The sequence below is a fragment of the Rhea pennata genome, chromosome 1 (assembly GCF_028389875.1).
Source record: "Rhea pennata isolate bPtePen1 chromosome 1, bPtePen1.pri, whole genome shotgun sequence".
Lineage (NCBI taxonomy): Eukaryota > Metazoa > Chordata > Aves > Rheiformes > Rheidae > Rhea > Rhea pennata.
The window spans coordinates 80,037,485-80,065,255 of NC_084663.1; the positions used below are offsets into that span (position 1 = coordinate 80,037,485).

The window sequence follows — 27,771 nt, forward strand, 5'->3', positions numbered from 1 at the left end:
AATATATTTCTGATTCATCTGGCTATTTAATCATATGTACAAACTAGGGGGAGTCTCTTAAATTCGTAACACAGTACTGCTCAACTGGAGTCAAATGAGCAAGATCCTTCCATGTCAAGGCAACATAGCTAATATACTATCAATACCGGACACGTAACGTTCAAAAGACAGGAAACATTAAAAGTGAACTTGAACATGGGACAACACCTCTCCTTTTTTCCTCTACTATTAAGAAATTGGAGTTCTCAATGAGAGTTCTCAGATAAATATCATACAGTTTAATGGAAAACTGAGACACATTCTAACATCTTGCAATACCTTCATTACAGGAGACTTGCATGAACTTCATTGACCCCAAATCGTAGAATCATAGAATCAATAAGGTCGGAAGGGACCTCTGGAGATCTAGTCCAAGCCCCCTGCTCAAGCAGGGTCACCTACAGCACGTTAGACAGGGTTGCATCCAGGTGGGCCTTGAATATCTCCAGAGAAGGAGACCTCACAACCTACCTGGGCAACCTGTTCCAGGGCTCTGTCACTCTCACAGTGAAGAAATTCCCCCTCATGTTCAGGCAGAACTTCCTGTGGTTGGATTTCTGCCCATTGCCTCTTGTCCTGTCACATGGGACAACTGAAAAGAGTTTGTCCCCATCCCCTTGACACCCTCCCTTCAGGTACTTATACATGTTGATAAGATCCACCCCCCGCTCAGTCTTCTCTTCTCAAGGCTAAATCCTTAGTATCTTTTCTTATTCTGACCTTTCTTCCTATTCAGGCTACCTGAATGCTCATTAAACAATACGCATGGCTGGAAAGTAGGCCTTTTCCAGCCTAACTCTTCCTTTGCTATAAATGACCTTCCATAGCAGCTTGAATGAAGAAAAAAAAAAAAAAAAAAAAAAAAACTAGTCATAACAGATGGGTATAACTCGTGGAATAGATTAAAAAAAAAGACAGGAATCAACTACTTAAAAAATAAGAACTTGCTATACTTACTTAACGTCAGGGATGGTTGTATACCTAAGACTACCCAAAGACTACCACAGAAATTTGTTCACTAGGGGCACAAAACACCCCAAGATGTCATAAATACAAATCTCTGCAAGGAAGCATTAATCTTAATGAAAATAAATCATAGGCAATGTATCCTTTATCTTAAAATAAGTGTTTTTTCATCTTTTTCTCCTCTCAGAACAGTAACTTGTATCTGTTCACTGATGAGCTGGGTGATCTGAGGCAAGTCACAATCATCCTTGGGGTCCAAGTTTCTTTATCTCCAGGTTACTGAGTATACTACTTGGTAGCAACTTCATGTTCTTGGCTACACACCTTCAAAACTCTGTTCTGTGGATTCATATCAGTGAATTGGGACGCCAGTATTTACCAGAAAAAGCAGACGAAAGGGAAGTGAAGATTTGTATTTATTCTATGTACAATACTGTTGGGCCAGGATGAAATGATTAGAATACTTGGCATCATGTTTCATTCTGACTTGTTGGTATATACAGAAAAAGTTAGGCAGAAAAGGGTTATATAAACCACAGTAGCAAGACTGTTTTACTGCAATCTGGGATATTCAGAAGAAAGTGAATACATAGTTATAACTATAAGGGAAAACTTCAAGTTTTCTAGGTGGAAAGATGTCTTGTCCAGACAGTACATCCCTCTTCAGTCAGCTGTCCCTTTATCCCTTAGGTGTGCTTGTATCAATGCATCAAAACATGGCAAAAGTGTAATCAGGAGTATAAATTACTTCTCTGAAAGTAATCACAAGATTACCTGCAGGTGTTTACTACCTCTTCACATATAGCTAGTCTCATGCAGGTCTTGGTGCTTGGAGAAGTAATTTTAACATCTACCCTCATTGCCCAAGATCGAATCATGTCTCCGTATAAGCCTTCTTGCATAATCAGAGCAAGAGATTGTGCTTGGTGAGCTATAACTCTGATTAACAGGGCAAAAGCGCGATAGAACATAGACAAACAACCTCAGGAAACTGAACACTGAACTCTTCATATAGTGTTTACTAAAGGCATCTTATGCCAGTGATTACAGTAGTTTACAGATACAAGAAATTAGCCAGATTACTGACAAAGCATATTCTTTTCCAGTTTGACCAAGTGCTAGATCTCAACTTCTTTTGGAATGTTAATACGAGAGATAAAAGAAAGGTTAGTCTCTTCAACAGCACCTGCAAAATTATACATCAGGACTGTTCCAGATGGCCAAGAACTTAATTTGTGCAAGTTTTTTTCCACTAGAGACAGCTTTTTTTCCCCCCCTTTGCTGTAAGAAACTGACTTTTCCAGTTTGCAGGAGCAAGTGTTGGGATTTGAAATGAGAGAGTTTAGAACAATGACCTCAAACAAGCACATACAGTAGCCTTCCTGCTCAGGTTTCAGTCTATGATGGACAGGGTTGTCTGAGGTTAAGGCTGTCATGAACTAGCTCCATGTTCCTCTTGGTCTGTAAATACCAGCAATAGAACTGTCTATAGAGACAGCTAATGTCTCTAGACATTACAAGTCTTTTTTGCTCCCCCTTTCTTCCCAATTTATGCACTGAGGGCCTAGCCTGCTTCTTGACTTAAATGCTAACTATCTACATTTCTATCTAAAAATAACAGGAAACTCGAGCATTTCCCTGCAACAGAAAGATTCACAGATGTACAAGTATACATAGAGGGATAAATACTTCGGAGTTGTGCATTTATATTATGACACAGAGGATATGACACAAAGAACAGAGGAAAAAGTGAATTGTTCTCTGTTACAAAAAGGATTTTTTAAATCAAGTGCCCATATGTCCTGAGTACGTAAGGACGGTTTTACAGAGAAAAGCAAACTGATCATATCTTAGATTTCTCAAGTACATAAGGGCATTACTCAGGAGCATTTAGTACAAGACATACCAGTGCAAATTGAAAGTTAGTTACATGTGATTGCTAGCAAACTAGTCCTTATGCAAGCACTGACAAAGCTAATTAAACAAATGTATATTTTATATACATACTAAAATCAATCTCTTCTGGAATAAAGTCAGAATGGTGTGAATGGTGGAGGAGGTGTCTCTGAGCCAAACTACAGATACTTCTGCAATGATTTTGGTTTCATTGTTGTTCAAAAAAAGATTAGGAATTTCACAGATGTACTTTTCCAAATGAGAATTTTAAATATTATATTTTTTCTCCGTGATTTAAGAAGAATGGTCAAAATTTTCTCCCCTTTAAGCTTTTGATAAAACTCACATAAATAAAAACCTAAAGGAAAAGTCCACTAGTAATCAAGTAAGTAAACGTAAAATTATGAATGTAATATACAGGACAGAAGCAATTTCAATCTTAGCTACATATGAAGAGGGTCTCTACCTAAAAAGAACTCTTCAAAACACCGTACATTTTTGGAAGTAGAAATACATACACTCTTTGGCTGTATGTAAATGTTATACAAGCTGCAGCACCGAGAGCCCCTAGTAGTGAAGGAATGAAGCCATAAAAAATGACTTTTCAGAAGTTAATTCACCTTCCTTCAGTTTTTAATATCCTTATTCCTATGCTGACTGTTTCCACTCAATCTCCTGTTGGCTGGGTGACGTGTGAGGCTCCTCTGTAGGGGTGCATAATTCTCAAGTCTGATGAGCAAAAGCTCCCTCTGCTCCTACCAGAAAATGAAGGTTTTCTCTCTAAGCTGAAAACCTAGTAAGTTAGGAAGGTACAATAAATGCAAGAGCAGAGTTACGTCTTCTCAAGATTATAGTTTTATGATTATTTTTTAATCATGAGAAGCTTGACTTGCCTTGTCATCGGCTCTCACTAAAAATGACTGGGATGTGTTCAGCAACTGTCATCATTTCTCCTTCTCTGTATACTTTGGCATCCTGTAAATAACGGCTAGTTTACCTTTCCATTAGCATCTCTTTTCCTACCTTACAAATATTCTAAGTACCTGTCCTATAAAAGGATAGGATGAAGTATAGCCCTCATGATAATTGAGAATCTCACAGGCACAGTGTACTCTAACATTATTTCAACAGTTAAATCATTTAGTTTAATATAATCTTTTATTTTACAGAGTAGAATACAGAGACAGAGTAGGCTTGGAGAAAAACATGGATGACATTTGTAAACCATTCAGAAAGTTTAGAGCTCTTAAGATTCTCATTGCAAAAGGGACTGCACTGTAATAAAGGAGACTAACTCTTAATAAGAGTTAACAGAATCTGGAAGCCTAAGTCATTTGATTATTTTTGAAAACGCTGCCCTCAGTTATATGCCTAAGTAGTTATGTGAGAAGTCAGAATGCAGCAAACAACTGAATGAGGATCTCCTAAGCTAAGCACAGACTGGAATGTTCAAGTCACCAACAGACTCAAAAGATATTTTATTCAAAGAAAGAGATTCACAAATAGCAAAAACAATGCTTACAAGGAAACCAAGCAGTAAAGAAAAAAAATCTGTGATTACTTTTATAATTCTCTCAAATTTCTTCCTTCTTTTTTACTTATGGTTCTGAATAATTATATCACATAGAAATATTCACATACTAGTATAATATTTCCAAAAAGAGATACCTGTAAGAGTCTGCTTTCATGGTAACGCTTGTATATTCAATAATTTCTTCACAGATTCCTTATACTGAGACATGTTATTTTCCGTTTCACCTTCATTTTTAAGTGCAACTACAGAGTTTCTGTAATTCTTAACTACCTCAGATACAAGAAGCTCTTCCTTAGTTACATTACTGACATTCTCTGAGGCTTTTATTCGAAGTAGTATATCCAAAGCATTTTTCTGAGAGCAGCTATTTTCCCAGATATACTCTTCCATGTCTTCCTCAGTCTTCTCATTCTCCCACATCTCAGTTTTCTGAAAGAAAATATATAAAAACCACTCGACACTGAAACAAAGCAAAAGTAATTTGAAAAAAACTTTTCTCTCATCCAAATTCACTTTAAAAATGCTTTTTAGAAGACCACATTTCCCCTTGCCCAAGGCTTACAACTCTTCAGTTGAACAGAGTTCAAGAGGTGCCTGTGTGCCATATGCCTTCTGCAGAAAATGAGTTTCTTCTATGATTTTGCTTATCTAACATAAAAATAACTAGCTAATTCTTTATATACTAGGCTGATATAATTTGGCTAGTCAGAATGGAAAGAGAAGTTTATGGATTATACATAATGAATAACGATAAAAAAAATTAAGTAAAACTTGTAAATAACCCTATATGTTCAAGCTTTGGAAGATGCCGCATAGCCATTACATCCCTAACACATGAGTTTGATCTGTTTTCATTGGCTATAAAAATGTCATATGAGAAAGCTCATGCCAAGTAATCTATGATGACAGACAGCAATCCTTCATCATCTGTGAAATTGTTTAATTATGACTCATAAGGATAAACACTATCAGTTAATTCATTTCCTCTTCCTGCAACACAAATTGCTCCTTAAATAGATCTCTGTCCACAGCAATAATTTTCTACCTAAATGGTGCCGCAAGATCAGACATGTTCAAGAGCTGCGTGTAGGCAGATTTTCTGTTTCATGCTAGTGCCTGCAAGTACTTGGCTTGTGCAGTTGTTCTTTGTAGAACAAATCTTGTATCTGACTGTTTCTTTTATTCAGCAACCTCTCATTTAGTGTCACAGTTCATTTAAGGGATATTTCAAAAGTTACAACTGGCATTTTTTGTGCATTTAATTACTATAATGTAAACTTGAAGCTGATAGTATGCTAACTTCCTTTCACCTACATAAGCATCACAATTTTAGGTAAAATTTTATTTCAATGTGTTTTCTAAAACAGCACAACAAAACCATGAACACTGAAATCAAAACAAAACTATTTCTAGAAACCAGGAATAAGTTGAAATAAATAGTCTCCTAAAACCTTTATATCAAATGGATTTTTAAAAAATCCTTTGTCAGAAACAGATGATCAGTAATTTTTCAGCTATGCTAATCATAATTAAGCTTCATTAGTGGCAGATACAGAATTTAAATAAATCTGGCAATCAAACGTGTTTTTAAAAAGCTATCTGAAACAAAAAATAATTCTTCTAACATGCATGTCTAAGCTAACCCTGTGTGCTTGGGCCTGTCCATCCCACTTTAAACATGCTTTAACAAATGTCATACTCTGCATCTGGCAAATGGAATCTCTCATCTTTTAAATCTTTGAGTCCAAATGTTTAGTCAGTGATTAACATTGCTAAAGGGCTCACATGACTGACATTAAAAGCCTGGACACAATATAACACAGAAATAAAAGAACCTCATTCAGCGGCCGGGGGTGGGGGAGGGGAAAAGGCAGTAGTATTCTAACCTGTACTGGTAAAGCAGCAGTAAAACAAGTGCATACAGTAAAGTGCTCCTTGTATGCTTGAAAAATATCTCAATACAATCTGGAGATTTACACATTCGTAAAATTAACTTCATCCCATTTTACATATCCCTTATTATTTATCTGCATAATGGCTATCCAAGGCAGTTCTTCCCAGCCGTCAAAAGCATTTTAAAGTAAAAGCTTCTCTCATAGGTATAAGGTTTCTCAGGAATAATATGGGTATTGCTTCTGGACAGTCTCTGGACCAAACTCTTTGCCAAAGTTATGTTCAAAGTTCAAACAGAAGATCACTGTGAGGGTTTTGAACGTCTTTAGTTCTTGTTGTCTCTGCTGTAACTTAATACAGTCATTACATTTATCTCCAAGAAAATCCTTCTTTGCATGCACTAACCTACGGGATTTCAGAGATGAATGTTGATTAACAGATTAAGAATTTCCCCATCTTTTTTGAGCTATACAGAACAAGAGGATTCCAAAGGAGACCAAAGAAGCTGTTAAGCATTTCTCTCTTGGAATCCTTCCCAGCAGAACAGCAAGTCAAAATGGATTTTAAAATAAAATCTGATTTCTCAGGGGTGGGGCAGGCAGTAAGAGATTTGACAGCAGGGGGAGATTTCAAAATCCATTCCTCAACCTTACTATAAACAGCCAGTACCCATTAGTCATCCTAGTGTACACAGGCCCAGAAATGCATCATAAACAGGAAAATCAATAGAAACCAATTTTTGCAACTTGACTGAATTAAGTGAAACTTAAACACCTTTCCAACCAGATTTATTGCAATAATAGAAATGAATTTGAAATCATGTTTTCATTTGATATACATTAGATAGTTGCTTGACTATCAACTTGTAGTGGAATAGTGGAAACATTATGAACATTGTAGTCTTAGCTTTCATAAGGAGACAATGAAACTTCAAACATGAGGATGACACTCAATTTTGGTAATTGCTTATTTTTGTCACCTGCAAACTAGAAATAGGTTAGTAGAAGGTGCAGTAAGAGCTTACAACAAGGGTATAAAACTGTAGAAGCTGGAGTATTCAAGTGTGGCTTTTGTGCAACATTTTTCTAGAATCCCTACCTGAAGAACTAGGTTAAAAAACATGACTTTATATTTCTTCAATGAATTGATTAGAAACTATTGATTCATGCTATCATAAGACAATTTCAATATTCAGATTGGCTGAAGATGCACTCAGCTGAATTTAAACTGTTTCTCTTGTCAATACTTCCAAGATGACCCACAAAAAGCACTTTGTCAAAGTCAAAGAACTGAATACTAAACATGAGGAACAGAGGAGTGAGATTTTTTTTATACCTCCTAATACAACTATTTACAGATCTTTTTTAATGTCATAAACAGAATAAAGATCTCTTTCTAAGCAAATCTTAGACACTAGTAATTTAAGCACTATAAAGACTTAAAGACCACCCAAAACATGGGCTTCAAATAAAGTACTGACATGGCATATATACTGGAAATATAAATACACTCTGGTCAATAAAATTGATTTTAAACATAAGAAACATTAACAAAAATATCAATATATACACTGAACATTTAAGTATGGGAAACAGGAAAGAATTTATAATCATTTAAGTAGGCATTTTACTTTCATTTTTCTTTGCTTTTCTGACAGTTCAGCCTTTATAGGTTGGCTGCTGCAGCCATATGGAGGATTAGAATTGTCAATTCTCTGGTGTTTCTTTGGGGCAACATTTTTTAATTAAAAACTGTAAGTGCTAGAGAAATTTTCAAGGTGATTAAAAATACTTAAGATATTCAAGTTAGTCATTTTTCTTGTCAATTATCAGAACAATTAAAAAATTAACGCTGCTTAGTGAAAACAATTTTTTTGCAAGCTTTTTTTTGAAGGCGGAGAAAGAGGTGCACAATTTTAATTCTTCAGCACAATTTTTTAAGTCCAATTTCAACCTCTGTATAGCCTAGAAAAAGTACACCCTCTTCTTAGTATTGTAGTTAAAAAGGATGCTCTGTGTAGTAGAATTGCTACAGATTTTCAGGTAATAAATGACAGCTATACTAGCATTTTCCAAATTACTGGGCACCTTCTAACAAAAGAGAAACTGTCAAAATAATTATGCACTTATCTCTTTGGATATATTATAGCTTTGAACTGTCCTACTTGATTAGCAGTTTAAAAAGAAATATCCATGAAAATTCTTAAATAAGCAAAAATATATGTGTATCCAATGAGACTGATTATAGAAAACTTTAATGGCTGAGCTACACAGAAAAATAAATCAGTATGAGAATTTAAAGCATCATACTGATTGTGCACCAGTTCTGCCTGGTATTCTTATTCCATCTCTTGACAGGGTAAGTTTAACTTAAAACACTTCTAGATCAGTCAGAAGAGTTTATTTTTAGTTTTCTTGTTTCTACTAGAAATTGCTATCAAGGATTCTGAACAGATAACCAAAGCTTCTCCTATATAGAACACAAGATGAAATACTTTCCTCAGATTCATTTCAAACTGTACACAGATTTGGGGCTCTGAGATAAATTTTGGTAGAGCTTCTAGTGTCATGCTGCCTGTCCATTCTGCATTTTTCTCCTTCCCTCACCTTTCTGCTTCAACTTCATTGTTCTTTCATTTCATCAAGTATTGCTATCTTCTGCAACACAAACACAAGGTAAATAGAAGCACCCAGAAGACCCTTTGGTTATTATTCTACACCAGCAGTCAAGTCCCACTTATCTCTACTTTATATTCAATTAGACTCCCACATTCATACTATGAGAAGCAAAAAAGGAGATCAGAAGTGTGTACAGAATTGCTCCATTATTTTTAACATGTATCAGATTAAACCTTTAAGATATATACTGTAGAATACAAAATTAGAGAGAAATGTTTCATTAATCATCTTTCAAGATATCAGCTATGTAACATGGAATAATTTCCTTTATTCTACATCATCTAGCATTTGTGTATGTTGAAAGTCACGCACCTAGGAAAATTACCACACTTTTGCAAAACTGACTGTTAAAAAAAAAAAAAAACAGTTATTTCCTTTTCCCTTTTTTAAAACCAGATCTCTCTCCTTTATAATCACTATCAATGTCTTTCCTTGTTGGTAACTTAATTTTCTGTTCCACTTAGTTCTCTTACTAGTAACTTTTTTTTGTTCCACTTAGTTCTCCTCCTGCTGAAAATTTCAATTCAAAAAAAATTTTTATTTTTTAGTGACACCACCTGAAGGAAATCAGCTTATGCTGTTTCTAACCACTTGAGAGCAGCAAACAATTATACTTTAAAAAAACACAATACTTGTAAAAACACTGTTTTTACAGCAGCTGTAACAGCATTCATGTAGTACCACCATATAAACAGTAGAAATATAACTGATTGAGCTACTTTATCTAAAATACCTCACCCTTTCATTTGATGAATCCACTCATGGCGCAATCCTCAGGAACAATTTGCAAGGAGTCATCCATCAGAGGATTGCTCAAACACCGAAGTACAGTTTCTTCCTTCCCCTCTCCAATTAAAGCAAACAAGCAAGCAAGCAATCCCTCCTCCCAGAAAACAACAAAGGCCATGGGGAAAAAAAAAAGGGCACTACTCAACCCTTTGAAAAACACATGGTATTCCAGTTTGAATCTGGTTTTACCAGATTTTGCACAGTCAAGTCCATTGCTGTCATTTGTGTGTGAAAATAAGGACAGGGAGAGGACAGTTTAAAATACAGTACTACTATTAACTAACAATCTGTAGGGACTGCAAGTCTATACCTGTAGGTGAGGCAGGATGCTACTGTAATCCTAACATTTCATTCTGACTATCCATCAGCAGTCTGACCATTCTCTTCCCCATCTCCTTCCCTCCCCCAGCATCCAAAATCTGCATCTTCTAACCCTCACAAATGCAAAATAAGGCATTCAGTTACTCCTCATACAAAATATTTCAAGTTGCTTCTTCCTTTTGGATCCTTCCCTTTTTCTTATTTCTCCATGTACTAGAAAAAGGGAGCTCTTTTATATATTTAACCAAACAATACTCCTGAATTTCTCTGTGAATTTCATGGAACCAGGTTCAATCCTCCTACACATCTTTGAAATCTTTCATGACTTGGCTAGCCTGTCTCCATTGATTACTAGTAGCTAAAGGGGTGGGGGGCAGGTGGAGAGTTAGTCTTACTACATTCAGCTATCACCCTGCACCCTTGCTTCTGCTGTGGTACCGCTCTGAAATCAGCTGGCCAAATTTGATTTGAATAACCTTTTATTCAAATGTGAACAAGTTCTCTTCCCAACATCCCAATTCAAGAAAGAAATCCCTTCCTAACTACACCTATAGCCTTGAGGCTGAGCAATATTTGAGTTATTGAGAATCTTACATTTTTCCTATTTTTTCTGTCACACATTTTGTTGCATATTTTAACTGTAACCCCATTACAACAGGGATTCCTACTTTTTACACAATGCAAGCAAAACAAACTAATTCTGAGCCATCTAAGTGATATAATAGTACTGCTGAGTTGCAGATGCTCTGGGTTTTGGTTTAAAGCCAAGACTGAAAAGGTAAACAAGAAAATTTGTACTAGAGAGGCTGCTGTTGAGAAAAAATGCTAAATTTTGTCTTCTAAGCATGCATTCAAAGGACAGACAAGATAGAATTAAACTTGTCATACTCACTACTTAAGAATAAGTTTGTTAGAAATGTGCCTTTCTACACAATACAGCTGTCCAGCACGTACTTCACTGCATAACCAACAAAATCACAATGAACAATTATCCCCTTAAAAAGTTTCAAATTCTTAACTGCTTTGATGCTTTATTTCATAACTGTAATTAAAGTATTATGTATCATTTGTAATTAAAATTACACTTGAAATTATACTTCCTGATGTCTATTGTCAGACAATTTTTCCTTTTATGAATTCACACACTTACTCGTTCACAAAATTCAGTAATTCAGTCACTTACATAAATTAGGGAGTTATACTATGTTTTAAAATGATAGCATGCAAAAATTTTATCAGTTAGGGCAAAATGTACAGGCAGCCAGCTTTACTTTCATTTAGTAAGAGTGCAAGGGCTGCCCTTATCTTTTTACTGAACTCCAGCAACCTCACCAATGCAAATGCTGTGTGGTACTACTCTGGGAAAGGCACCAAATCAAGATTAGTCCTGTAACGTGGTTTGATGTTACTGTCTACATGGGGGACTAATGCCCACCACTACCCCACTATTTAAAGTTCACACAGATTAAAACAGAAAGCAGATTGTTTGCTTACAGTTTACAAAACATATGCAAACTACCTTTCAACAGATATATTAAAAAGAATAATTAAAAGGGATTACCACTGATTATGGAGGAGGAAAAAAAAAGACACATCAGACCATCAATTTTTCACGGAAACCAAAGACATTGCAACTGACTGATGAACTCAAATAATAACATGGAAGCTGAAAAGTAATGAAAGGGCAAGGGACCTGCATGTATTCAATACATGTTGAACGCTAACGAAGCAATATCATATAGCCCTGTCTTCCATCATTAAGTAATCCTAGAGCAAAGGACAGATGTGGTACACCTCTGGAATTAATAAAGCAAGTCGTGTCTTGTCACTGCTTAGTACTGAAAACTGATCTGTCACCAGTTTCAGATTTGTAACGCAATGTAACGCTGTTCACGAGAAAAAAATCCATGTGTATAAAGCACCTAAAAATTCAAAGTACGAACATCCTCAAATACTTAAGAGTGTTTAATTGGATGCATTCTGCAATTTCAAAGCACATATCCTTCAAGCCAGTTTCTAATCAAAGACAGATACAACTCAACCTTCTTATTACATTTTTAGGTGATCACTGCAGAGACTGAAATCAAGAACACTGAAATTCCTAAAAATGCTAAATATGGATCTGCATCTAAATACAAAGAACAATTGAAAATAAGTGTGAATTTTGGTAGCTAATCTGCTACTACATCATTTAAAAATGCATCTACAGAAATGCTTTATTTGAGAGAGAGAGAGAGAGAGAGAGAGAGAGCCTTCATATTCAATGTGACTAATTTTTTTTTTTTTAAAAAAAAAAAAAGCTAAGTTGTCCAGAACACAATTATGGGTTTTCAAAAATAACTTCACTTAGACTTCTAACTTGGTTTCTGTTCAAAGTCAGTTGTTAAAGGGTTGAAGATACTAGTTTAACCAATGTGCCTAAGCTCAAAAAACAGACAAGTCTGAAGGATTCACAGTAGAACAGTGAGCTTGTGTTTGAAAATGTTAGTTTTGAATGGATTACTTAAGAATTGTAATACTGGAATAAGATCTGAACAAAAGGGAACTCAAAAGTAGCCTAAATCCTCATTCCTTCCAACTTGAGGACAATTTTGTCAGAGGGCAGAAAGAAGCAGAAATATTTCCAAATTACAGTCACTGTTTCCACAGTCAAAGAAAAGGCTCAGATGGTGAGTAACAGGCAGAAAGTTTTGGAAACAGGCAAAAAGCCAGAAACTGTGCTGTATGTTAGCATTAATAACTTTCAAGCTGACAACATGTCTCTTTGCTTTATTGGAACTGACCTGTTCTCATCTTTAAACTTGGCCATTTTTAAAAATGTAGAAACATGAGGTGACAATCAAAAGTAGACCACTTCTCCGGAAGCAATTAATTCATATTTGAATGATGTGCATAGGCACTGCCAAACTAAAGGAATGTTTAGAAATGCTAAGAATCAAGGTGTTTCCTGCTAGGCTCAAGGCCAGATTTGAGCTTATTATTGTCAGAAGCCAAGTATTGTCAAAGAACCTAGAATCTAGGGTAGAAACTAGTGAACTTGTGAAAAAGCAGCAAATTATAAGGGTCGCAACAGGTCACTTCCTGAAAAAAAAAAAAAATCTTTTCCAGGTCATAGTGATTTTAATATGCAGACAAGAAATCAGATACTGTATTTTGTTTGGGTGGCTCTGCTTTGTTTTACTTCTCAGTCGTTCTACCTTTCATGACTAGAACATATCCAGTAATTCTCAGATAGTTCAATATACTTCCTTTTACACTTTTATTTCAAGATTTTTTCCCCTCAGTACAAAAGTGTTTAAGTCCTTGTAATTGCCATCAATAGTCATAAATTCTTTTTCTAGTGAGACTCCTCCAGCAAACACCACTAAGACAAGGGTGAAAACTCATAAAACTTGCTTTGAATCATTTTAAGCAATAAATGAAGTTTATTGCATCTCAATCCAACAGCGTCACTTTGTTTTCTCTTTCTTTACTTCAATTCAGATAAACAAAACTAATGTCTGTAAACAGATGTTTACTTCTAAATTCCTAACCTGCCATAATATGTTACGCATATAGTTACAACATATAGAAACAAGAGAATAGCTCTTGGAAAGCTTAAAAAAAAAAAAAAGAAAAGAAAAGAAAAGAAGTAGTTCACTGCTGAAGTAAGATTTTAAACATAAGGAACTTACCTTTATTGATTCGGAAGAGAATTTGGGTAGGTGAGGAAAACAGCATCTAAAATATTTCAGTGTGTATAGTCATGGAATCTTTTGCAAGTTACAAGAAATATTTAGTTTATATATTTTTATATATGTATATGAAATGTACGAGAGAAATATACATATGCACAGTTGCTTACCCATGATTCATGGTACAAAACTGTGAGGAGGTGTATTCCATAATCATAGTTCTGTCTCCTTAACGGACACCTAAAAATCCAAAAACAAAGCTAGTCTTCTGGAAATCATGTCACTATATTCACTTTTGAACACAATACTAAATGAATCATCCAAATTTTCCAAACTGTATCCTAGGGATCTTACTTCAATTCACACATATTTCTGAACTAGACAATCAAGAATAATATTCATGCTTTTATGATGACATTAAAACAATGAGAATCTGCAAGTCATTAGAAAAACATACAAAAAGCAAGAATCTATAGATCTCTAGAAATCATTAAAAGCTTTTTTGAATTCTATGCTAAAGATAGCCAAAATAGAATCCAACATAGTTTAGTCTGGACTCCCTTCTTTAAAACCTGAGTGCCAATCTTTTCAGTAGGGGTAATGATTTACAATATATTAGACTGAGTATGGAATTCTATTTTTGAAGAATAGAAGTTACACAAAATAATCTAGAACTCAAACTTTTAAAATTGTTCAAAGGATCAATCAGAAACCTGAAAAGAATGAATTATGGTCATCACAACATATGAAAACTACTATCTAAATATTCATCTGCCTTCTGTGAGCATTATCAAGCATGCTTGGATTTAAGCCTGTATGGATTTAAACTCAGACTCAGATACCAAAAAAAACAAAAAGTGTTCAAACAGTTTTCAAGGTGAAGGAAGAGAAAATAGCTCTAGTTAACTCTAAACATAACTGTTCCACATTTCCAAAAGCACCCTGCCATATATTTCTACTTCCAGCCTAGATGGACAAAGAATACATTCAAGAATCTTGAAAGGCATCAGAATATTAAGAAACATTACTAAGCCTCTCATAGACTAAGCAGAGATGAGCATTTGTACTGTGTACTTTCCTGTGGCCACAAAGTTTGTCTTTTGAATGTACACAAGGTGACTTGTCACTTGAAAGAGGTATTAAACCAGTTTCGAAATGTTAACCTGCCAAAATGAATCTGTTATTTTTCAACTCAAAAAGGTACATCATTTCCAAACAGACAAGAGGAATTATCCATCACTTTTTTCAATTAACAATGACTAAATATAAGGTGAATTTCTGAAAGTTTCTCAGTAATTTGTAATGCTGGTTGTCTGGTATAAAACCTGCCATCAAAGATCTACCTAATAAGCTGCCCATACGTATTTTTGGATCCTTAATATAAGTTGTAATTTGTTCTGCATTAATTTCTGTCATGCCAAAATTACACACAAGATACTTAAAAAGTATTTACCTGAATGGTTAAGGACTATGACAGATCTAGCAAATAAACTTTAAAAAGTTGTTCCCTCATACTTCTTTCATAGTGAAAGAATCTCAATTTACAAATAATCTAAATAACAGACTGGAAGACCCGCTATTAAAGAAAGAGATACTGCTCAGAGCTTCGGTCTTCAAAATTTACTAAAAATAAGGTGAAATATCAATTGGCACATTAAGATTTCCTTCCTGAATGAAACATGAGACCATACACAGATGCCCTAGAGAGCAAGTTATTTTCAGCTATACTAATGTTTCAGCTACAAAGTAAGCTTTGCTACAAAAATAATAAAAAATAATAATAATTAAAAAAAAAAAGCTTTCAATTGAAACTGCTGGTACCAAAAGTGGTCCCAAAGAGCTAACTATATCTCTAAGTCTGGTGGCAGAAGAGCTACACAATTAATTTTATTCATTTATTTTACTTCAAAATTAAACAGTGTCTCCTATCAAAGGACAGGAAATTAAGAATAGAGAAAATAGATTCCAATAAAAAAAATGCAAACAGAAAAGACTACCAACTATGTTTTTCCTAAAATTGAACTGCAAATTAAAGTGTATCATGAATTTAGAACTAATATGTATGTTAAAGTATTCTCCTAAACTCTTCAGAATCTAACACACGAAATATGCTTTTCCAACATAGCCTGCCTAACACAATTGTAAATAACTACAGTGCTTCATTTATATCTAGAATATAAAAGCATTGAAAAAAATGTCTGGTCACTAATGTCTTAATTCTTGCCTGGAACTCTTCAGGTCATTGTTAAAATGAACATAATCCATTTGTCAAACATAATAAATACTTTAAAATAATGACTAAGATTTCTAAATACAGAGCTTCAATATCTGGCAGTATATAGCAATTATTATATTTGACCTTATGTGATTTGTCCATAAAACTGTAACTGTAACAGTACCAATATATTTATGTTAACTCAGATTTTAGTCTGAAAAATGATACTACTTCAATAAGACAATAACCTCTTATCAGCAGAGAAAAAAAAAAAAAAAAAAAAAAAGACTTTCTACTTTGACCATTGCTACAGGCATTTTTTCTCCTGTTACCATACCTGTCCATGGTAATTGTGAGCATATCAGTATCCTTGCAATGTCGCTCTCCTACAAGTTTAATGAGCTTCTTCTTTGCATGGTCATCCAAATTCAGGTTAGAAAGTTTAACCTTCAAGTACAAGAGAAAAACATCTTAAGTTATTTGAAAAATACATTCTCTGAACTCTGAAAAATATTTTAACATACGGTTAGGAACATCTTTTACCAGGAATTAAAAGGATAGCTATGAAGCATGCAGTTGTAAACTTGCTTCTTGACATCATTTGTCAAAAGTCTTTTAACATAAGGCAGGTATACCCTTAGCCTTCAAACAATAAATTTCTTTTCATCCAAATAGCAAAGTAGCAAAGAGCTTTGAAGAGAACATCAAACATTGAAGAGAACTCAAACTTCTTTCAGAAGGCAGGCGGGGGGGGAAGCTGTCAGTTTAGTTTGTAACTGTATTTCGTATTTGAATTACTTCACGTGGAAAAACAAACCAAAGCTTTTTCAGCTAATACTTTTTCAAATGCATATTGGTAATGTTGATATTAAGATGTTTTGAAGATATTTGCTACAATCATCTAAAAGAGCAGGAAAGACATCAAGCTACTCAAATGTCTCGATATCATTACTGGGATATTTTTAATAGAAATATGCACACAAGGGACCACAACTGTCTAACTGCACATAATTGATCACATAATACTGTGACTATTGATGATTTCCCTTTTGTTCCAATAACAAGAAACTCACAACCATAAGACATGTGGCAAGTGGTCTGAAGCTAGTTTCTGTAGGTATAACAAGTATGAAAAGTAAAGCAAACTGCTTTTGGCTAAAGAGATCAGAAAAACTAACAAGAAGTTAAAAAAAAAAAGAATTCTAATAAATATCAGGAAAAGAGTACTAGCTGAAGAGAAAAAGAAATTGCTACTAATATTAGGACAAAAAAGCGTATAACTTAAAAGTAACTCTAGGCTATGTAAAAGAGAAGGGGGAACCAAAGAGGGGAGGGGGAACAAACCAGAAAAAGGAGGGGGAGCAAACCAGAAAAAGGAGGTGGGGGGGAGGGGAAGGAAAAAAACAGAAGCAGGGGGCAGATGCCAGAAAGAGGGCAGGGGGCGTTGGGGGCAGGCAGAAACCTGAAGGGAGGGGCAGGGGAAACCAGAATAGAGAAGGGTGGGGAGGAAACCAGAATAAAGGGGGGAACACATTTGGCTAGGTATGGCAGAGCACTAAGAACTACTAAAATATGTTATTTAATATACATTTTTAACACTATTTGCACTAAGGTGCCTTCCGTGGTCTGAATGTTTTGCAGCTCACAGAAGAGTAAATTAAGATTATTCCACAAAGCTACTCTAAATGCAAGGAAGCTTCATTTATCTAGGTTTAATAGCTATTTTAAAGTAAACAAAGGGAAATACCCATTTAATTCTCCACTAAGGAAATTCTTTCTGTTTACTGTATCTTAGGACTTAAGTATAAAGCCCTAGCACCTACTTACACTTATTACCAATTCTGACTACATTTAACTTTGCCATCCTTTCAGTTTCCGCAGTTGATTTGTTAGCTTTGACTAAGTTAGTTGAATACAAATGAATGAAACATTGTCTTCCATCTGCAGAATTAGCTACTACCGTCAACAATTGGCTTAGCACCTCAGAAAACTATTTCCAAGCTGCTTAGCCAGAGAGGTCTATGTATCAGAAGTAGATTTACATTAAAACTATTTAATATAAGTAGCACATTGTAACTTTGAGCCTTATCATAGGTTGATCCTGGAGGTTTGAGTTTGAAATTACAACTAAATAGCTAAATAAAACCTAACAAATCCAGAAGTTTTGCCTGCTTTTATTTCAATACTGAAAGTTCTAACCTTAGGGGAGAGGAAAAATTTTTTAAAAAAGGTCCTAAAATCAGTACTCACTTTATTAGGTGAAAAAAGTCACCATGTTAAGGAAGATGTGTTCATTTACTATGCTTCTCTGGAATACTGGTGAGAAGGAGCAGTAGCTTTCTTTCCACAAAGAACAGTAGTTGATTATTTGGTTTAAATCCTGTACTGCTAGGCTGTCTACCACAACCTGGACAATTCCATTTGGGAGCAGACTGGGATAAATATAATGACAAGAAATAGTGGTAATAAGCTATTAAAAACAGGGGGGGAGGGGGAGCATCTCCAGTAAGAGCCTGGATTAAAAAAAAAAAAAAAAAAAAAAAAAAAAAAAAAAAAAGAAAGAAATTTTGTTACTTTAGAAAAAAATAGAAATGTGTATGAGACAAAAGAAAAAAAGAAATCTTAACATGAAGAGCCACCAGAAACATAGAAATGTTAATCTCAGTGTAATCTCAATACAAAAGACAAGTTCAAGAGCTACAGTGCAGTCCTAACTTTTCTACCCCGAGGCTGCTTCTACTGCATACACATGGATGCCCAGAGCACTGCTAACTCAATGCTTACTAATGGCACCATATTCGTATGACCTACCTTTCAACACTTTGCATATAAAATACAAACACACATAAAATATACAGGTATATAAAACTGAAATTAGAGTATTTGATGTCTCATGTCAATTCTAATCCACCTATAGCCAGCAATCAAAGACACTGAAGAGATTCAGCACGCTCCAAAAGTACCAGATTTACTCCATAAAAATTGAGAATATTCTTTAAAAGCCAGATTCTCTAAGTCATCTTTCAAAGTTTCTGAATGTTTTCTCATGGTACATTGTAGATTTTCTACCAGGAGTCCTACAACAGTGTGTGGTATCTGGATGTCCCTTGCCCAAGTTACCTAGAAACAAGATTTCAATTCCAAAATGTTTTAATTATCCAAAATATTAAACAAAAATGCCTCTAGAACACTGTTTTGTTTAGAGTAAGCTGCAGACCAAACCATTAGTATCAAAATGAAGCATCTCAATTCCGCCCTTAGTCAGAAAACCTTCAAAAAAAAAAAAAAAAAATAAAAGAGCCTTTTTTCTTCTGGATGTTACCACACTGAGGGATTTCCTGTACCTTTATGACTCCATATATTACATCCAAAATTCACTATACTATTCTAGCTACCAAGTAACAGCAGTTCGGATTATACACTGAGCTGCAAACTAAACTAAAATAAAAGCTACACATCCTGGCAAAAATTTAACTTCCACACTGAAGAGGAAATACTATAAAGTTTCTTAACTGACTTGAGGTGACAGTGTCAGAAGATGAAGAACACAGAATTATCAGAGTAACAGACAACAGTTTTCAAAGCAAAAGACCATTATGTCTATTAGCATTTTACAGCTGCACCCAGCTCTCAAAACTCTAACAACGCCAGATCTATCAATGTACTGTGTTTTATTTCAAGGCCTGACACATTGCCTTCAAAACCTCAGTAATAAATACACCTTGCAGGTCCTGAGTATATCCTATCATACTGAGCTGACATTTATTTTTAGCATCCGTATTAAAAACCACCTATTTAGGGCTGTCCATCATCTGCAAAACTTAAAAAAAGAGAGAGAGAGAGTAAACAATGATGTACAGACACAGTTAAGAATTTCTTAACATTATTTCCTGGATTTTTAATGCTTTTCTTCTTTGAAGACTGTTATCATGTTTTTAGTCATACCTTATCAAAATTTACAAATAACATCACATGTTAATATAGATCTGCATCTAGAAATGTGCAAGTCTGAAACACATTAGAACAAGAAAACACACTATTTACAGACAACCAGTAAGAAAGAAAATTAAGCTCTATTAGTGATATTTCTAGTAAAGAAGTACACAGTCCCCATACAATGCAACTGACAACCTAAAACTGTGCCTACTTTACCTGTGTGTGCTTTTCAGAAAATTTGATCTGTCAGAAGATTGCCATTTTGTTTCTAGCAGAGCTTGGTATTCATTTGTAAATAAATACTTATATCATTATAATGTGAGTTCTAAGATGCTACTATATATTTAAGAAAACCCACTGTTTTTTTATTTTGGCATTCAGTGAACCATTTCCCACACTCCTTAAAACCTAGCATACTTGCAAGTGTTTCAAAACAACAACAAAAACCCAACCAAACAGATATCTGGGGTTTTAAAACAAATGTGTGTTTTTTAACCACAAAAATACTACTTACTCTTAAAGTCACCACTCTTGCCTTGGGATTACGAATAGATGTCCCTGCAGAAACATAGTCTACTGTTTCAATTTCAATAGGAAAATGCTGCTCACATTTCTCATCGCTGTCCAAAGCACCTGGCCATTCAGTGCAGAAATCTGAAGAATAAAAAGACAATCCAGGAATAGGTTTTTGCTAATTTATTCCAATATGTGCTTCTAAGTAATTTTTATAAAAATTTTACTCGTTTAGACAATTGGCAGGGTCTCCACTGGACTTACTCTAGCACTATAATGTCTTTTTATACTAGCTTTCCAAAAACTGGACACAGTACTCCAGATACAGTCTCACAAGTGTTGAATAGGGGGGGGGAATCGCCTGAAACTGCTAGCTACATTTTTGTTAATACAACCCAGTATGCAGTTAGCCTTCATTGCTGCTGACTCATGCTCAGTTTTCAAATGCCCAAGACCCCCATGGCCTATTCTACAAAGCTACTTTCTAGTCATTTGGCCTCAAGTCTGCCTAATGCATAGCTTATTCTGTCCTAGACATAGGACTTGTAATTGCTTTCATCTAACTTCATGAGTTAAATGAAGTTCCCGAAGCTCCTTTTACGGAAAGTAGTATTTCCAAATGTGTGCTAGAATGATAGGGTACTGATTATCTGTGATTAAAATAGACTATAATCTGAGAAGTGGGTCATACCCATCAGTTATATTCCTTTAAGACACTAAACTATGAATTTTCGTGTATAAGCAGGGCCTAATATGCAAAATTAGAATATCACTAGTGCCCTGAAAACATCATAATATATCTCTTCCCATCATCTATGTACCTCAGTACAGCAAAGAGAAAGCATATATATTTTTGTCTTGTTAGGCAAAGCTGGAAAAGAAACCAGCTTTAGAGGTGGATACTGTTGCTCCTTCTGCATCATAGCACAGTTACACCTGGACTTTTGAGACGATACAAAATTTGTTTTTAAAACAACAACAAAAAAAACCACAAAAACAAACCAAACAATACTCTAAAACAACAAAAGAGCCTCACCTTTAAGAGCAGCACAATGTTTCTTAATTGCAGGAGGAGTAAGATGTAAAAAATTGGGAATCTGAAATATATATATTCGAGTTACCAAAACAATAGCATTCTGTCTGCCTGTAAACAAGAGTATTACAAAGAGATATTACTGAAATTTGATTAATTTTCAAATCAAGGTAGTACAATATATTTAGTAGATGACTCTCCTCTCAAATCTGATATAGCAGAAGACTTGAGCCTAATTATAGAAATCATAAGCATGATAATCCTAATTAAATCACCAGATATGGTTCACTTATATATGCTACTTAGACTAATATTCATCAGAAGCCTTATTAAATACATTTAATAGAAAACAGTACCTAGGAAAAAATATTCTGATCAAAGCAATGCAGTTTTAGTGAAAAATAACTTTTAAAGTCAAACACCAGTGGAATGCATCTTACCTTTATAAGCTCTAAGTTGCCTTCTTTTGGCAGAGGTACTCCTCTCTTCACTGGGTAACCCATTCGAATTGGAAGAGGCACAGAGGCAGGTTTGAATGCAGCTGCTGTTGGATAAACACTGCTCCAGTCCTGATCAACAGCCATCCTCTCAGTTCTAGGAGATGCATGCTAACAAATTGAAAACAATGGAAATTTGATGGGGGATATGCAGTTCCCTGATACAAAGCAGTAACAACACATACAAAATGTTATTTCTGAAAAAGTTCCTGTAGGTAGAAATTTCAAGAAATATTTTACATCAAAAGTTGTCATTTGGCTTTAGAGGAATTCTTGAGAGAGCGCCTCTCAAGACTTGGATAACAGACTTTTCCTTTCCCAATACTCATTTGCTTTTTATTACAGAAACACTTAGAATAAAGACCCTGTCATCTTCTGGGTTTCTCCTAAGTCACTTTGGGGGTGAGGGGAGGGTGGGGGCAGAAATCAAACCTACACTTAACTGCAAGCTCAATTTCCAAAAGCACCTAAGTGCTGGGTGGAAGACAAGGACAGGATTTTTGAAATTACAGAATTCTGAAAGTCTGAACAAGTTCATAGTAACCCTGAGATGATGTGTTACAAAAAGTCCAGTACAGGAACAATATATTACTGTATTGCAGTAATAGCTTATACCCTCCAATAACTGAACAAAGCTTCAATCAAGCCGGTTGCTCTTGAAAAATAACAACCACAACAACATAGGAGGGTTAAACACAAATGGATATAGACAGCCTGACTCTTTTGGTACATCAGTAAATTTGTCTTTGGTAGTTAAATGAACAAAAATGGAGTGAACACTAGTCCACTTTTACTATTTGCCTTTAAAAATCACCATACGTGGTAACATAATTCTTTTTAAATTTTGCATAGAATAAATAAGAAAATTCTCAGAGATTTAATGCTCAGGTATCAGTTTGAATTCTACTGTGTAAGAATAATTTCACTTACATATAGTAACAGATCTTTTAATCATATCAAAAAACAACCATACAAATCCTGTAAACTCATACTGCAAATAACAATAAAAAGCCCCTGCCCCTTTTAAGCATAACTCTAAGTTATTTTCAAGCCTCCAGTATTTAGGCTCAATATAAGCTAATTGTTAATGTTTTTTCCTTTTATGAGAACACAAATTTCTTAGCCTATAGGCCTTTTCTAGCCTCTAGGCCACAGTGAGCACATGTGGCACAGAGGCAAGGCATCTGGACTCATAGCTCTCGAGCTTAAGAGTCCCCCCTGCATCTCCTCCCTTCCAGAAAACAAAGCAAGGCAGGCACTCAGGAAAAGGCATGCCAGGCCCTGAACTGCCAACAGGATCCAGCAACACTGCACCATGCTTCCCCCAGAAGACCTCCCCCACCACCGAGTTACAGCATCTGCTCGGCTTCCCTGCAGCCTGCTGCCCAAGGAAGCCCAGCCTCTGGCTGCACCCAGCGCTGCTTGCCCAGCACCACACTTGGCTACCTGCCCAGGCTCTCAGGCAGCAGTGACAAGGTTGCAGGAGCCCTACGACACGCACAGCCTCTTCCCACATGCCTTGGAAACAGATGAGAACAAGAGTGCCAGAGAGAGAGAGACACATTGTACGCCAAAAGCAAAAGCTTTACCACTGACAGCCAGAACTTCCAGCGGGCAGAGAAGTCCACAACAGCCCTGCTCCACCAAAGCTAAGGAAGAGCCCAGCAGCTGCCTGGGGCTAGGCATGTGCTCTCCTCAGGGGTGGCTGTTTCGGGGCCAAAACAGCTAGGGACAACCCTGAAGGGACAACAGCCCACAGGCAGACCAAGCTAGCACACCCACATCCCTGAAGGCACTTGCACTGCCCTCTCAGGGTCTGTGGTGAGGGCACTTCACAGGCCTAATGGCCCTGAGCAGCCCAGCTGGGGCCTCCACACACAAACACAGCCCCACCCACCTGCCCAATGCCCCAGCAGCCCCAGAGCAGTGCAGCCCCAGGCCCTCAGTGCCTGTCCCAGCTACATGCCAGCTGAGGCAGTAAAGAATTTAGGTACCAATTCTGGAATCCAGCCACACTAGATTGTTTCACCAGTTGTAGGAGACGTTCCTGAACAAAATAATAAGATACACAGCATAGAAAGCCTTTTCAAACACTTCTGAATTAGCAGAAAATAGTTTCATTTCTTACTGATCTTATGAATTGGGATGTCCTGCCTGTTCTCCGTGTTGAAGCTAAAAGAAAAAGAAAAAGAAATATTTACAATAAGAATCTGCTTTTGTGCACTCAGATTAGCATTTATTCACATGCATTCACACGCATCCACGTAACGTACGGTAGCTCAAATTAGCCATTTCAGAAGCAGAAGAATTGGTTTGAAGTACACCTGCAGTTCACTATTTTGGAGTTCTAGTCTCAAACCTATTAAAGGGCCTCCCCTCTAAATAATCACAGTGATATATGAGCTGGGTTTGGCTCATATCTCAATCTTAATTCTTTAACAGTCAATGGTCTCCTCAGAGAGGATAAATGATCTTGCAAGCTTTTACTCAGAATTCAAATAGCTACTTTGCAGAATATTAATGTAACAAAATTCAACCCAAGATCTCATAGAAGAGGAAAGGATTTTATTTTACAGAATCTCTATGCAAAACTTTACCTATTCTTACATCCAAATACTAAGAAGCACCAAAACATGTGTCCAGGTGGCTTGGCTGAGATCATTACGACACAGAAGACAAAGGATACTACCTGTCAAGCCTGCAGCAAGTCCCCTCAGTTTGTCTTGGTTGATCACCAAAAACAGGTTTTTGAATATGCTTTTTGTATTCTTGAAGTGTGGCTGTTTGGAGTTGCTTTGCCTTATTTTGTTTGCCTAATTTACTCACTCCTCGTAAAGCTTGGAAAAAATGCCCAAATTCCTCAGTTCTTCTGTTTTTTCCAGTGTAGGTATTGTATGGCTCCAATTCTGTTCTTTCTCTTCTTACTATGCGCTAATCAAAACTAATTCATACATATCGGGCTCTGCAGCAGCAAATACATATCATTCCTTTATCACTTGTCCTGCCATTTGATGTGATGCTTTTAACCATTCATACTTCATTCATATCAATCTTCTTGTTTCTGTTAACAAAACTCTAAAATTTCAGATCAGGACAGCTTTTAACCGTACAATGCGATGGGCCCCGCAACCAGGCATTATTTAAAGATCCTTTTGGTGACCTAGTCCACTTCTGAATCTGCAAGAAATAAATACCTGCCTAGCCTTTAGAAAAAGGTTCATACAACCCTGTCCAACATGGTTTCCATCTGGGCTCTCAGAACAGGCTGAGTCGCAGACTCAGATGCCAAACATACAACACAAATACCGTGTCTCAGCAAACTACAAAAATCTCACCTGGAAGCCCTAAAAACTGGCACTGTGCTGTAGGTCCACTGTAACAAGCACAACCACCCTGTATAATCAGTCCAGGGACCACCAATTTCTTTCTTCAGGCTGTTTCTTATATCTATTCGGACAAAACCTGCGTCCCACACAGCAAAGCACATTTTATAACAAAAGCTCTCCATCAAGCCCTTGCCAACCCAATCTCTCTTTAAAAACCGCCCGAAGCTGAAAGAGCAGAGGGCAACGGGTTACACATCTCAACTTCACCCCATCCCCCGAAATCGCCGCAGAGCGGCCCAGACCCCTCTCACCTTCCCTCTGCTTGCCTCCCCTTCTGCTCACTGAGGGCACGGAGGAGTAGGCCGCGGCCCCGGAGAATAGCCCGACCGCAGCACCGCGACAGCACCGCGACAACGCAGTCCAATAACCGGCACCAGCCAGCAACTGCCCCGTGATGGCCGCCATCTTTACTACCCGCATGCGCGCAAGTCCCCCGGACAGGACGGAAGCCGGCGTGGGCCAATACGGTTGGAAAGGGTGACTCGTAAGCTCTGCCTGCTCGCAGAGGCAGAAGGGGTGGGAGAAGGGGCGGTAGCGGCTGACGGGCTGCGGCGGGAAGGGCAACGGCTAAACAACGTTACAGAGCAAAACAGCCAAAGTGACCCCTCTCCTCTCCTCTCCTCTCCTCTCCGCCCCCCCCCCCTGCTCGTTAATGAAGGATGAAAAAGATAAAGGGCAAAGGAGAGGAATTTGACATAATGCTTAAAAATCACCTTGCCCCTGCACCCTGGCTAGGTCCAGCTAGTCAGAATATGCCTTTTTATATCCCACAGATGAAGGATACAGGTTGAGGAGCAGGCCTGGAGACTGCAACTGGGGATGAGGAGGCAGTTTCAGCTCCTGTCCTCCTGAATTCAATTTATTGGTCTCACAAGTGAAGGTACAACTTCTCAAAACCCATTTGTTACTCCTTATTCTCGCTGCACCCCTAAAATGGGTGATGGTTACCAGAGAAAAGATGTGACACGCCAAATCAAGGCAAGCATGACACAATTCAGGCAGCTGAGGAGTTATGTTAAGGCAGAATTAAATGAAAGAGCAGGTGTCAGCAATCTGGAACAAAATGCCTAAGTCATGACCTGTACCTAGCACCAGCCTTATGTTTAAACCTGTAAATGTAAGAGGGCAGCTAACAGCTTTAGCTCCTTGTGGGGGCAATCTTTCTGCTACCAGCAAAATCAAAGCTGCCTGAATTACCACGCAGTCATGTGCTGTTAGAGAGGTTAAGTTTCTTCTCAGTGGCACAGTTGGGAAATAACATGCAGGACTTTTACTGTTTGGGACTGTGAAGGTGGTGCAACGTTGAATGTTCAGTTCTGAGGTGTCACTCTGCTTCCCAGCGCAGAACTTAATTTCTTCTTCAACCAAATTTGAATGAGTTCTGCTCTGCCCAAATACAAAATGGGAACAAAATGATCACACTCTCATGTTTGTAAATCTAGACTACATGGTGCTGCTTTTCTTAAACTTCAGGCCTTTTCTGCTTCTCTGAACCTGTTAAATGCAGATCTGTTAAGTTTTTGTAGCAATATACTTTCATCCCTGGCCATACTACTATTTCCTGTGTTTAATCTATTTGTTTCAATTTACAACGTTACCCATAACGTAGTTTACCTTTTCATGATTATTATGGCCTCTTATTATGACTTCATCCACTTTAGTCTAATTATTGTTCAGAATGCACTCTTAGGAATGCTGAGTAGTTCTTAACAGGTAACATGAATTGTAATATAAAACTTTCAATTATACTTTCTACAAATTTCTGTAAATTTTATAAAATCTGAATTGTGGCACATCCCGTTGTTAACAACAGTCAGAACAAGGACAAAACCGGATGTGTCCAAATTCTTAAAAACAATGTCCAGTAACTGGGATAAACTCAAGATTATTTAAGTGAATTATTTAAGATTCTATAAATCTTTAAATTCTCAAGAAAATAATTTTGCAGCTAAAATATAAGGTCTTCATTCTCCAAAGATCACTGAATGCTAGGCATCTAAATGAGATATTGGGCCTGAGCACCCTAAGAGGTTGAGTCTGTCTTGAACATGAATAGTTCTAAGATGCCCAGACACACCTTTGGAGATACGGAGCATATGTTCCTTATGGTAATTATACTGCCATATGAAATTGTTCTACTAACATATAGTAGAATAGCATGTAACATGCTGAGATGTATTATGTAGCTCATAAATAGTACCTGCTTTGGCAATAAAAAGATAGTTATTGCATCTTCATGTTCAGACTATTTATCAGACACTCCCTTTTAACCTCGCAATGAAGTCTTATTGTCAAGGTTCAGACACACACAGTCACACACAGATGTACTCGTATGTCCATGACAGGAACCTTGCTAGTCATCTTATAATGAAGAGAAAATGAAGAATGGAGTTAATATGTA

General features: G+C 36.6%; 1 protein-coding gene across 2 annotated transcripts; it reads right to left on the minus strand.

Annotated features, from left to right (window-relative positions):
- Nucleotides 1-4,349: 4,349 nt before the first annotated feature.
- MRPS35 (mitochondrial ribosomal protein S35) lies at nt 4,350-25,783 on the minus strand. 2 transcript variants are annotated; one of them, XM_062570866.1, is made up of 9 exons: nt 25,622-25,783; nt 24,113-24,156; nt 21,928-22,095; nt 21,491-21,551; nt 20,456-20,595; nt 16,343-16,452; nt 13,961-14,030; nt 8,935-8,985; nt 4,815-4,864 (listed from the first exon to the last, which is right to left on the minus strand). In XM_062570866.1, exons 1-8 carry the CDS (start codon nt 25,773-25,775, stop codon nt 8,950-8,952), a joined length of 783 nt encoding a protein of 260 aa, XP_062426850.1. In that variant the 5' UTR covers nt 25,776-25,783; the 3' UTR covers nt 4,815-4,864; nt 8,935-8,949. The 2 variants fall into 2 exon arrangements, with proteins under 2 accessions (XP_062426849.1, XP_062426850.1); XM_062570865.1 differs by lacking the exon at nt 8,935-8,985 and having other exon boundaries at nt 4,350-4,864.
- Nucleotides 25,784-27,771: the final 1,988 nt, after the last annotated feature.